Genomic DNA, 12693 nt, shown 5'->3' with positions numbered 1-12693 from the left:
ATTGTGGAAGTGAGAGTATGCTTTGCCATGCCTTGTCATTTTGGTGGTTCTCACTCGTAATGCTGGCTCAGCTATGTGAACAGTTCAGGTGGAACTTCCAGAGGAGAAGGGGGCATGTGGACAGAGCTCACTTATTCCAACCAAGGCCTCCCTAGATCAGCCACAATAGCTGAGCCACTAGTGTATTAAAAAGCCCAGCCAAGGTCAGCAGTCACCCCCTGGCTTACCCATAGTTAACTGCAGATTCATGAGGAGACCAGCAGACATCAGAACTCCTCCCCACTATACAAACTCATTGTAAATAAAGGAATTAACTTCCAGCTAAGATGCAGGAGTAGGTGATACTCTTTGCTTGCTCACACAAGCAAAGAAGGACAACGACAAATTTAAAAACAAAAAATAACCAGAACTGCCAGAAAATCAAACTGTATGGAAGTCCGATAACCATGGATTTAAAGAAGAAACATTCATTCAGACTGGTAGGAGTTGCCGAGTCACACAGCCAAGGTGGAGAGAACCCATAGCAAGGAGGTGACTGCAACACAGGGTGGGTGAGACAGCTGTGGCAGACCTGGTAGTCTCACATTTGTGTTCAGATAACAGGAAGAACACCTGAGGGAAAACATAAACAACACAACCCAGGGCTCCAACCCGGGAAAATAACACCTTAAATCCTCTGGCCATAAAAACCTGTGGGTGTTGCAGTGGTGGGAGAAACTCCCAGCCTCACAGGAGAGTTCACTGGAAAGACCTACAGGGTCTTAGAATGTACAAAAACCCACCCACTTGGGAATTAGCACTAGAAGAGCCCAATTGGCTTGTGGGTAGAGAAGGAAGTGATGAAAGTTGGGACGGAGCTGGGCAAACCACATTGTTCCCTCTCCAACCCCTCCCCCACATACAGCAGCACAGTGCAGGGACCTGGGTTGCCCTGCCCTGGTGAATACATAACCATCAATTCCTAACACTGTAACAGGTGGGCTGAGACAAAAAAAATATGGCCCTAATGACAAAACAGATCAAAACTCAAAAAATAGGATTAAGGATTTAAAGAGATATCAAATGCACAGTTCAAAACATTGGCAATCAGGGTGCTCACACATATGGTTGAATATCGTCACAAAATGGAGGAAACAGTGAAGGCTATGCAAAGTGAAATGAAGAGAAATGTATAGGGAAATAACAGTGAAGGGAAGGAAACAGGGACTCAAATCAATGATTTGGAGCAGAAGGAAGAAATAAACTTTCAACCAGAACAAAATGAAAAATAAAAAAACTCAAAAAAATGAGGAGAGGCTTAGGAACCTCCAGGACAACTTTAAATGTTCCAGCATCCAAATCATAGGAGTGCCCGAAGGAGAAGTGGAAGAGGAAGAAATGGAAAACTTCCTTGAAAAAATAATGAAGGAAGACTTCTCCAATCTGGCAAATGAAGTACACCTCCATGAAGTCCAGGAAGCTCAAAGAGGCCCAAAAAAAGTTGGACCCAAGGAAGCACACACCAAGACATCATAATTACATTATCCAAGATAAAGATAAGGAGAGAATCTTAAAAACAGCAAGAGAAAAGGAGAGAGTTACCTACAGAGGAGTTTCCATAAGACTAACAGCTGATTTCTCAAAAGAAACCTTTCAGGCAAGAAGGGGCTGCAAAGAAGTATTTGACATAATGAAAGGCAATGACCTATATCCAAGGTTACTCTATCTAGCAAAGGTTTCAATTAGAATGGAAGGGCAGATAAAGTACTTCACAGACAAGGTCACGTTAAAGGAGTTCATCATCACCAAACCCTTATTATAAGAAAGGTTAAAGGGACTTACCTAAGAAAAAGAAGATGATCAAAAATATGAACAATAAAATGACAACAAAGTCATAAATGCCAATACCTGAACCTAAAAACCAAAAACAAAGCAAACAGCTAGAAAAGGAACAGAGTCACAGAAATGGAGATTGTATGGAGGATTATCAGTGATGAGAGGGAGTGGGAAAATGGGGGTAAAAGGTACAGGGAATAACTGGAATTTGTTGATATAAAATAGAGGGAGGAGGGGGATGGGAGGTTAAGAATAGTACAGGAAATAGAGAAGGCAGAGAACTTATAGTATGAATCATGGGCATGAACTAACAGGGGTGAATGCTTATGGGAGGGGAGTGCAAGGCAGAGAGGGATAAAGAGGAGGAAAAAATGACACAACTATAATAGCATAATCAATAAAATACACTTTAAATAAAAGAAAAGAAAGGAATTACATTACACAATTCACCTTTTTAGGATAACTTGTTACATAGCAATAGCAACTGACTGTAATCAAAGCAAACTAAACTGAGTGCTATTATAATAATCTGTTACTTCCTACTTTTAGCTTTTGTACTGATGTTGGAGGACAGCATTCACAATCATGCTTTTATTCAAATGTATTTCAGATAACTGCATAAAAGTGAGCCCACTGAGGTTTCTATCCAGGTACTCAGGACAGCATGGACTGTGCACATTTGTGCAGGAAAAGTGGTGATACTTTCTCACGTGACTGGGTAGGATTATAACTCCTGTGTGATTCATCCATTAATGGTAAAGACTGAAGACACTCCTGAGCATAAACAAGATATATATTGTATGATATTCATATCAGTCACTCACTCTCCCTTTGGTGGATTTGGAAACATTTAGAAAAGGGAAGACATTTCATTTAGAGCACTGGAAGGAGTTCCATTTGCAGGGAGCACATTGAAAGTTTTCAAGCAGAAACAGGAAAGTAATTCAGAAAAAAACAAAAAACACTTCACATAATTCTTCACCCCTCACACATGGACATCATATTCCACATTTCAATAAGTAAATGGAAGCATGAAAAATATTTTATATAACAATGAATTGTCTGGCTATTTTTGCTTCATTGTATGTAAGGTCATCTGTTACATATTAGATCAGTCTATTTATTAATATCTATATTTCTTAGTGGACTCTTCTTGGAAACATAGATTTCATAGTTTTTGTCAGAGGCTATGTTAGGCATTTGGATACACAGCTGAATAACAGAATGAAGTGCATAAAACCAGGAGACCAGCTATAAAACCTACCAGCATGTTCAAGTCTATATTATCAAGAAGTGTGGTAAAGGTATTGCTATAGAAAATAGTGATGACCATGGAAGTGAAAACTGTCATCTGAGATGGTCCTTTACAACAAAATTATGTAAATGACCTAGTATCCCAGTGTAGTTTAGGCCATAGGAGTAGTATAATACATGACTGCTCTTTCAGTAAAACAATAGAAATATTGCTTGGAATGATATATGTCATATAGAATAAATTATGCTAATGCAATTAATGGTAACCCCTGATGCACATGAGAATTTCTAATTATGTATCGTCCAAAGATTGTATTAACTTGTGTCAGAACTTCTTGCTCTGAAGATTTGAACATTCATGGGCACTTCTTCACCCACGTACAATTGGCCCTTGGGAAGCCTACCTGCAAGGAATCTTTGCAGGACCCTCTTTATGTACTTGTTCCTGAGACTGTAGATGAAGGGGTTCAGCATGGGTGTGACCACAGTGTACATCACTGAGGCTGTTGAACTTGATTGTAACTGGTAGGAACGACCAGAGCTGAGATACAAGCCTAAGCTCGTACCATAAAACAAGGAGACAACTGAGAGGTGAGATGCACAGGTGGAAAATGCTTTATATTTTCCCTGAGCTGATGGGATTGCACATATGGAGGACACTATCTTAGAGTAAGAATAAAGGATCCCAGTAAGGGGACCACCACCCAGCAGCCCTGCTGCAAAGTACATCACCAAGTCATTAGGAAAGGTGTCAGAGCAGGCAAGTTGGATGACCTGTTTGAGTTCACAGAAAAAGTGGGGGATTTCCAAGTCTGAGCAGAAGGACAGATCCAACACCATTAAGCTTTCTAACAAGGAATTCAGAATACTAATGACCCAGACCACCAGAACCAGCAGGCCACAGCGCCCGGGGTTCATGATGACTGTGTAGTACAGGGGGTGACAGACGGCCACATACCTGTCATAGGCCATCACAGTCAGGGTGAAGTCATCCAACCCTGCAAAGAGTATGAAAAAATACATTTGAGTGATGCATCCTAAATAGGTGATGACTTTGCTCTGTGTCTGGATGTTCAGCAGCATCTTTGGGATGGTGGTGGAGGTGAAGCAAATGTCTACCAAGGACAGGTTGGAGAGGAAGAAGTACATGGGCGTGTGGAGGTGGGAGTCTGAGCTGACAGCCAGGATGATGAGCAGGTTTCCCAACACAGTGATCAGGTACATGCAGAGGAAGAGCCCAGATAGAATACGCTCTAGTCCAGGTGTCTCTGAAAATCCCAAGAGAAGAAATTCTGAAAGTTGTGTAACATTGCCTGGTCCCATGTGGTGCAGGTGACTATCACAAAATAGAAAACAAAATGAATAACTAATTTTCACATTAGCAAGCATTAGTAAAAAAATAAATGCTACACATATATTTTAGTATCTAAAAAATAATTTCCATATTTGGTGTAGGATCTGGTTCCTGCTAAGGCATGTCTTGTGCCAGTGCTCACTAGAATTTCCTTTTCTACCATCAACCCATTCTTCAAACTCAATGTATATTGCTGTATAATTAAGGAAGTAGTTTGTGCATTGGAGGAATATACTTGTATATTGACTTTACACCATGTTCCAGGAACTGTTCAGAATACAGGCTGATGAAAAACAAGAGTCTCTAGAAACCATCATGGACAAAGGATATGATCAAATAAAAATAATAATACAACATAACCAATGGAGCAAATGTTATATAAAAGGTATATCACATTAAATGCAGAAAGTTGATAGAGGTTGTTCTTTTTGTCAAGACTTCCAACAGGCAACACACTAACAGGCACCTCAAAGAAGACTAAATGGGAGGCGAAGGGGGAGCAAGTGTTTTCCAGGCAGCAGGAATAGACAATGCAAAGGCCTTGAGGAAGATGGCAGTTTGGGAAAATGAAGGCTCATACTGAGCCAGTGTGTCAGGGGCAGAAGAGATGGTGTCAGGTGATAGTAAGAAACAAGGGGGCCTCCATGTTGCTGTTGAAACTTCAAGTCACAGAGAGTCCCTTTTGTACACTATGAAAATCTTGCACTTTATTAATCTGCTTGGAAAAGCATCCTGTGAACTGAAAAGAATTTCCTCCTCAGTCCCTTCTCTTGATGGAGTTCTGGCCCCTGTGTGATAAGTCACCTTGGAATACATGGGTCCAGGTACCCCTTCTCTGAGCAGTGCTCTCAGTTTACGAGGCTGGTGCACACACACATCAGGTCTCCTCATGGATGTGGTCTCCATGTTTGTCCCACTCACTATTTAGGCTATGACAAGATACCACTCATCAGTCCAGATCAAGTATCTTTTCCAAAAAAAATTTAGACATACTACCTCAATACTGGTATGGTAAGGGTGCATGCACAAATAAGCTTGGGGTCCCATACAGGAATGTCCATTTTGTGCCCTGTGTTTAAAGAAACATAAACATAGAGGGAGAGAGAGGAAGAAAATGGAGATGAGGTAGAAATATATCTATTGATAATAAGCTCAGGTGATTTCTGGGAGATGATGAAGAAGAAATGTATTTGGATTCTGGCAGTTTTAAAATTCTAACTTAATCCCTTGAAGTCAAGCAAAAATAATACAGGACAAGAGATATATTTGTCCAAAATAGAAAGGTAGTTATCTAAATATGGTGTGGAAACACCTTGATGATTGACTACCTAGTGAAAAGTGATTAACAAAACAAACTATATTTTACAAAAGGAAATCTTTTTAATGTCAAGCGATAGGAGACCGGCTTTTCTTGTGCCGTTTCTATAGTTATATTTGACCTGTGGGTTTTTATAGGGTTAAAATGCAGATGAGAGAAACCCCTCCCTCACTTTTCTCAAGTGGCCCTTTTCTTTCTTGGACTTTGGATTTGGATCTCATTTTGGCAAATCAGTAGGCACTGTCTAATTCTGGTTCTGGTCTTCATCCAACATGCAAAGGCCTCCCCAGGATGTGACTAATAAAGCCTGCACACGCCATGACAAACCATTCTTCTACACTGAGTAACTTTCTTCACGTGACTTAAGCCCAACCACGTTATCATGCAAACATTTATTTCACCATAATCTGCCTTCACCATCACAATGGGGTGGGGGAGATTGGGGGAGGGGGAATGCAGACAACTGTACTGGAACAACAATGAAAATATTGTGGACAGTTGTGTCTGTTGTCTAAATGGTAAGTAGGATATAGACAAGGGAAGCATAAGAATAGTATAGGAAATGTAGAAGCCAAAGAACTTTTATATGTATGATCCATGGACATGAACTAAAGGGGAGGAATGTGCGTGGGAGTGGCTGTGTAGGGGGAGGGGTGCCAATGGAGGAAAATTGGGCAACTGTAATAGCATAATTGATAAAATATATTTAAAATTAATGTAGAAATAAAAATATATAAAAATAAAAATAAATATTGGACATTGAAAAACTAAAGAAATGAAATCTGCTAAATTAAAAACAAAACAGATTCTTCCAGCCAAGATGGAGATTCTTCTGGGCAAGTATAGACACTGTGCCTCTTCGCACAACCAAAAGAAGGACAACAACAATTTAAAAACAAAAAACCAGAACTGACAGAAAATTGAACTGTATGGAAGTTCTACAACCAAGGAGTTAAAGAAGACACATTCATCCAGGCAGGTGGGAGGGTCCGAGATGCACAGCTGGGCGGAGAGGACTTCTGTAAAAATGGTGGCTGGCGGACCTGGGAGTCCCACATTCACGCACAGATAAACTGAGAGGAACAAACAAGGAGTGAAACAGACCACGTAATCCCAGGGCTCCAGCACGGGAAATAAAGCCTCAAACCACTGATTGCAAACACCTATAAGGGTTTGAGGCAGTAGTGGAAGAAACTCCCAGCCTCACTGGAGAGTTCCTTGGAGAGACCCACAGGGTCCCAGAATGTACACCCACCCACATAAGAATCAGCACCAGAAGGGCCCACATTGAATCAGTAGCCTAAATGTTAGGTAGAAAATAGACAAGGGGAGGGTAAGAATAATATAGGAAATGTAGACGCCAAAGAACTTCTATGTATGACCCATGGACATGAACTAAAGGGGGGAATATGGGCAGGAGGGGGTGGGCAGGGAGGAGAGGAGTGAAGTGTGGGGGGGGGAATGGGACAACTGTAATAGCATAATCAATAAAATATATTAAAAAAATAAAGTAAAGATTTCAAACCTAAGAAAACAAAACAATGCCTGATCTGAACAAGCAGGGCTTCACCTGCTTTGCTCACCTCTGTACTTTCGTAGATGTTCTGTAGACCTGTGCACTTACCCAGGAACCCGTTGAAGTGAAAGTGAAGTAATGAAAGGAAAGGCAGGGAGAACAAAACCTGGTTAAACAGAGTGATTTAGCAACTGTGTTAAGAAAATGAGGGGAGCATCAAAAGGTAATGAAAACAAGGTATAAATACCAACATGCATTTGTACTTAAATTGGCAGAGGTATAGACACAGAAGGTAATGTGTGATGTCCCTAGAATGGTGGCAAAGCAGAGGCTCAGTGTTATTTGTTGGATGAATCAGGAATTAGGCCTCAGTATATAAGTACATTTAACACATGGTAAGGTTGTATTTCTATGTATTTGGAAAGGTTGGATTGTTGAATAAAAGCTGGAAAAATAAACATCCACCTGCAAGAAAGTGAAGTAGATCCCCTACCCTTGTCATGTGACATAAAATCTGAGGGATGGACTACTCACTGGAAGAGTAACCAGTCCTTTTAGGTGAACAGAATGAAAACTACATATTAATATTGATGGGTGGCCCACACCACCCTAATCAAGTCCGAGACTCGGGAGTAAAAAGACAGACATATTTAACAAATAAAATGGAAAACATTTTTATGGCCAAAATATCACTAAAGTAATTAAAAAATAATACTTTTTAGTTATTTTTATTTTTACTGTGTTAATTTTTATTGAATTTATTGGGGTGACATTGCATAATAAAATTATATAGGTTTCAGCTGTACAACTATCTAATACATCACCTGAATGTTGTATTGTGTGTTCAGCGCCCCAAGTCAAGTCTCCTTCTCCCAACATTCTCCCCCTTTTACCCTCTTCTTCATCTATCCACCATAATTTTTAACAATCATCTAAAAGGCTGACAACGAAAAAATAGTAACCATATAGTAATACTCAAATTATTCAAAAAACATCAAATATGAATCTTTGATAAAAATCAGAAAAAGTTCAGCAAACAACAAAGTTCCTTGATACCTGTCATCCTAGAGAAAAACTTAGAAAAATGTCACATTGACTGGGATGCAGACTTTCAAACGGGTAGCAAAGGGGTGCTCTGTTTTTTCCTGGCAGAACTGTGGAGTGTTACAGCATTGGGAAAACAGACTGCAGGCAGCTGCACACACTACCAGCACCTGTGTCTCTAACACAGGGCTCCTCAGTCTCTGCAGGAAGGACATTCTGGGCCAGGTCTTTGTCTGAGGTGTGGTCTCTCCTGGCCATGGCAGGAGGTTTAGAGCAACCTGTACTTTACCGACACCTCCCATGTGACAGCCAAAAATGTCTCCAAAGATTGCTCTGTGTTCCCTGGGGGAACAGTATATTGCCTCTGGTGGACACCAGAGTTTTAACGTAGCAATCTCAAAATATTTTCATATATTGTTATAATAGCAATGTAATGAGAAAGTATACCTTAGATTTCAAGTGTGACTAGCACAGCCACACCTCAGAACATTGTTTAGACATGGAAGTAATGAATCGGCATCTTACACCCTTTTTGACCAAAAGGAAGACCATAGGTATTGTTGAGTAGGAAGGAAGAATGGACACATAGAAAAAAACTATACAACACACAAAGGGCATTTCTGATGGGCCAGGATGCTGTTCATGTATTGTACAAAAGCACATGAGTGTGTGTGTGAGCATAAAATGGGAAGACAAGATTTAAAAAAAGAAACTAAGACCTTATGGAATAAAGATTAGCAGCAGGAATGTAATTAGGTTAAGTATACTGATTACAAAACTATTGTATAAAAAATATATTGAGAATCAAATTAATTTATATTAAGACAGAAAATATTAACTTAACAATGTCAACATGGGCCACTGATCCCAGATTAAATTGCCATAGAGTTGGAAATAAAGAACGTTATGAAGAGTCTTTTTTTTTAATATATTTATTGATTATGCTATTACAGTTGTCCCATTCCCCCCCCACTCCACTCCATCCTGCCCACCCCCCTCCCTCCCACGTTCCCCCCCCATAGTTCATGTCCATGGGTCATACTTATAAGTTCTTTGGCTTCTACATTTCCTACACTATTTTTACCCTCCCCCTGTCTATTTTCCACCTATCATCTATGCTACTTATTCTCTGTACCTTTACCCCCCTCTCCCCCTCCCACTCCCTTATTGTCAACCCTCATGTTCTAGTTGTTTGCCTAGTTTGCTCTCGTTTTTGTTTTATGTGTGGTCGTTAATAACTGTGAGTTTGCTGTCATTTTTACTGTTCCTATTTTTGATCTTCTTTTTCTTAGGTAACTCCCTTCAACATTTCATATAATAAGGGCTTGGTGATGATGAGCCTCTTCAACTTGACCGTATCTGAGAAGCACTTTATCCTCCCTTCCATTCTAAATGATAGCTTTGCTGGATACAGTAATCTTGGATGTAGGTCCCTGCGTTTAATCTTGGGTAATGTAACCATGGTGTGCCTTGTTGTGTTCCTCCTTGGGTCCACCTTCTTTGGGACTCTCCGAGCTTCCCGGACCCCCTGGAAGTCCATTTCCCCTGCCAGACCGGGGAAGTTCTCCACCATTTGTCCAAATAAGTTTTCAATTTTTTGTTCTTCCTCTTCTCCTTCTGGCACCCCCGTAACTCGGATGTTGGAACGTTTCAAGGTGTCCCGGAGGTTCCTAAGCCTCTCCTCATTTTTCCAAGTTCTTGTTTCTTCATTCTTCTCTGGCTGGATGCTTGTCTCCTCCCTCTGGTCCACACCATCGATTTGAGTCCCAGTTTCCTTCTCATCACTATTGGTTCCCTGTACATTTTCCTCTGTTTCTCTTAGTATAGGCTTCATTTTTTCATCTGTTTTTCGAATAGATTCAACCAAGTCTGTGAGCATATTGATAACCAGTGCTTTGAACTGTGCATCCAATAGGTTGGCTATCTCCTCGTCGCTTAGTTGTATTTTTTCTGGAGCTTTGAAGGGCTCTGTCATTTGGGCCATTTTTTTTTGTTTGTTTGTCTTGGCGCCTCTGCTACTTTAAGGGGCGGAGCCCTAGGTGTTCACCAGGGCGGGGTAATGCTGGTCACTGCGCTGTGACGCTGTACGTGGGGGCGGGGCCGAGAGGGAGCAATGGCGCCCGCTCCACTCTCCTCCGGATCTCAGTCTTTCACTCCGCTACCCACAATCAAACTGGGCCCCCCTGGTGCTGGTCCCCGAGTAAGTGGGCCTGTGCACACTCTAGGCCCCCGTGGGTCTCTCCAACAACCTCTCCTGTGAGGCTGGGAGTCTCCCCTGCCGCCCCAACCCCCAGGGGCGCCTTCAATCAGAGGCTTGAGGCTTTATTTCCCTGAGCTGGAGCCCTGGGTTGCGCAGTGGTCTGCTTCTCTGCCCGCCGTTTGTCCGGTTTATCTGTGGGCGAATGTGGTGCCGCAAGGTGCTACCTGCCACTCTGCCTGCCCCACTCTCCGCCACTCTGAGTCCGGCCCTCTGGGTTTATCTGTGCAAATGTGGGACTGCAGGTTCTGCTAGTGCTCGGACTGCCTGCGCCATTTGTCCCACACTCCGCCAGTCTCAGTCCCGCCACAGCCACGCGAGTCCTCTCCACCCCAGTGCCGTCTCCGCCCCTCCTACCAGTCTGGATGAATGATTATTTTCTGTTTCCTTGGTGTTGGTCCCCCTTGCTGTTCGATTCTCTGTCAGTTCTGGTTGTGCGAGGAGGCGCAGTGTGTCTACCTACGCCGCCATCTTGGTTCTCCTGAAGAGTCTTTTAAAGTCAGGGAGAAAACAGTATCTAAGTTATAATTTCTTCTTATACAGAGACATGTGGATTCAAATTTGCTTATGGAAGGTACAGGTAATCTTCTGTCCAATCTTTATAAAGAATACCTTCCAGAGTATGGTAGAAGATGATGCCCATTTTGAATGTGGAGCTGACCACAGGAGCCAAAGGAGCAATACAGAATGAAGCAGATGGGAACAAATGGCAATATGTGTGTAGGTGACTTATTAGTGCTAAGTACACACAAGAATATTCACTTCCATTTTTTGTTTATAGCAAGGATTCACAAGTGAAGAATATCAAAGTAACAGCTGTGTGGTTTTTTTTTTTCAGTAAGAAAAGTAAAACATAAAAAAGCAATGGAGAGAATATAATGTGACTGAGGGATAGATTTCAGCCCACACAGTTCATAAATACAATTCTCCACATTTATGTACATAAAATGACTCAATGACAACGACAAAGTTAGTAAAAAAAAAAAAAGACTTCTGCAATTTCTTATTTAGAAGAATGCAACAAAAACCAGAATCAAAGCAAACTGACCCCATTCTGCAAATGTGAGGAAATTGCAGACAAATTGCAATAGAGGACACAAATGAATAACTAACCCACAAGTGTATTCAGGCCACAGGTAATGAAGTAATGGCAAAATCAAGCTATTTAGGGCACCTCCTTTTACTTATCAAATAAATTCTCTTTAATTCTAATTGAAAATGCAGAGTGAAAGAAGATACTATGGATGCACATTACATGACCACTGTTGCAAGGTAATATTTGCAATAAGTGTACTGAATATGGATCTCTCTCATCAATATGGAAACAGTGTTGAATATGCCCCATGATAAAAATAAAGAACTGCCCTCTCTTTACTGCACACCTCTCCACAGCTAGTACTCTATTTTCCTACTCCCTTCAGTTGCAAAACCTATCGTACTTGTTGTACTGTCACTTGAAATACTTTACGCCTCCCATTGCCACCTCAATTGGGTTTCCATCGGGGAGTTGTGAACAAGGACCCATGTGTTGCTCACTTCAATATTCACTTCTCTTTTTAGCATCCCAAACAAATCATGAACTAGTTAATCAAGGAAGCAAACAACCACAGGCTGATGGCTGTCAAGAGACCTCAGGTGAATGTCCTTGGCTTTGGCTCTCTCTGACTCTCTCCTGGAGCACCTGCTGCACCCTTGGCCTCATCTGATCCAGAGCTCTAAGAGGATGGACACACCTGATCCTGAGCTCTGAGAGGGCAGACTCCCAATAAAGGAAATCTAACCTCCTGGATGGATGACAATGGAGGCTGAAGCTCTCTGCTCAGACAAGACAGCAAGAAGGAGGCAAGCATTGGTCTTCTAGAGAAATTTAAGGCTTCAAAAACAACAACTAATTCTATCCATCCTAAGGTCACACACGCTGAGAGGCTGGACCTGAGGAACTATTTACAGCTCCCTATGTCTGCTCGTTATGTGCATTTCCATCTTGTTCTTCAACCTCTAATTGCATGATTTCCCTGTGGGTCTGGACAGAAGGGACTGTTTACCTGGGGATTCTGTGTTCCCAAAAGACCAGCTGGGAAGTCCATTGAATCCTGTTTTTACTAGTTCCTCCTCATAAAGCCTGTGGCTTCGAG

At 41.6% G+C, this 12693-nt stretch overlaps 2 protein-coding genes across 2 annotated transcripts in view; both read right to left on the bottom strand.

Annotated features, from left to right (window-relative positions):
- The window catches only part of LOC112301497 (olfactory receptor 7A5), a 167028-nt gene that overhangs the window by 130166 nt on the left and 24169 nt on the right, over positions 1-12693 (bottom strand). The window lies entirely within an intron of this gene.
- Positions 3385-4392, bottom strand: LOC128779223 (olfactory receptor 7A10-like). The gene has a single exon (XM_053911233.1). It carries the CDS (start codon positions 4390-4392, stop codon positions 3385-3387), a length of 1008 nt encoding a protein of 335 aa, XP_053767208.1.

Source organism: Desmodus rotundus, chromosome 9 (assembly GCF_022682495.2).
Source record: "Desmodus rotundus isolate HL8 chromosome 9, HLdesRot8A.1, whole genome shotgun sequence".
NCBI lineage: Eukaryota > Metazoa > Chordata > Mammalia > Chiroptera > Phyllostomidae > Desmodus > Desmodus rotundus.
Note: the sequence above shows the minus strand (reverse complement) of the source record. Positions and strands in the feature narration are given on the sequence as shown.

Coding starts and splice junctions, on each gene's coding strand:
- LOC128779223 (XM_053911233.1), bottom strand. CDS start 4,392: ATGGGACCAGGCAATGTTACACAACTTTCAGAATTTCTTCTCTTGGGA.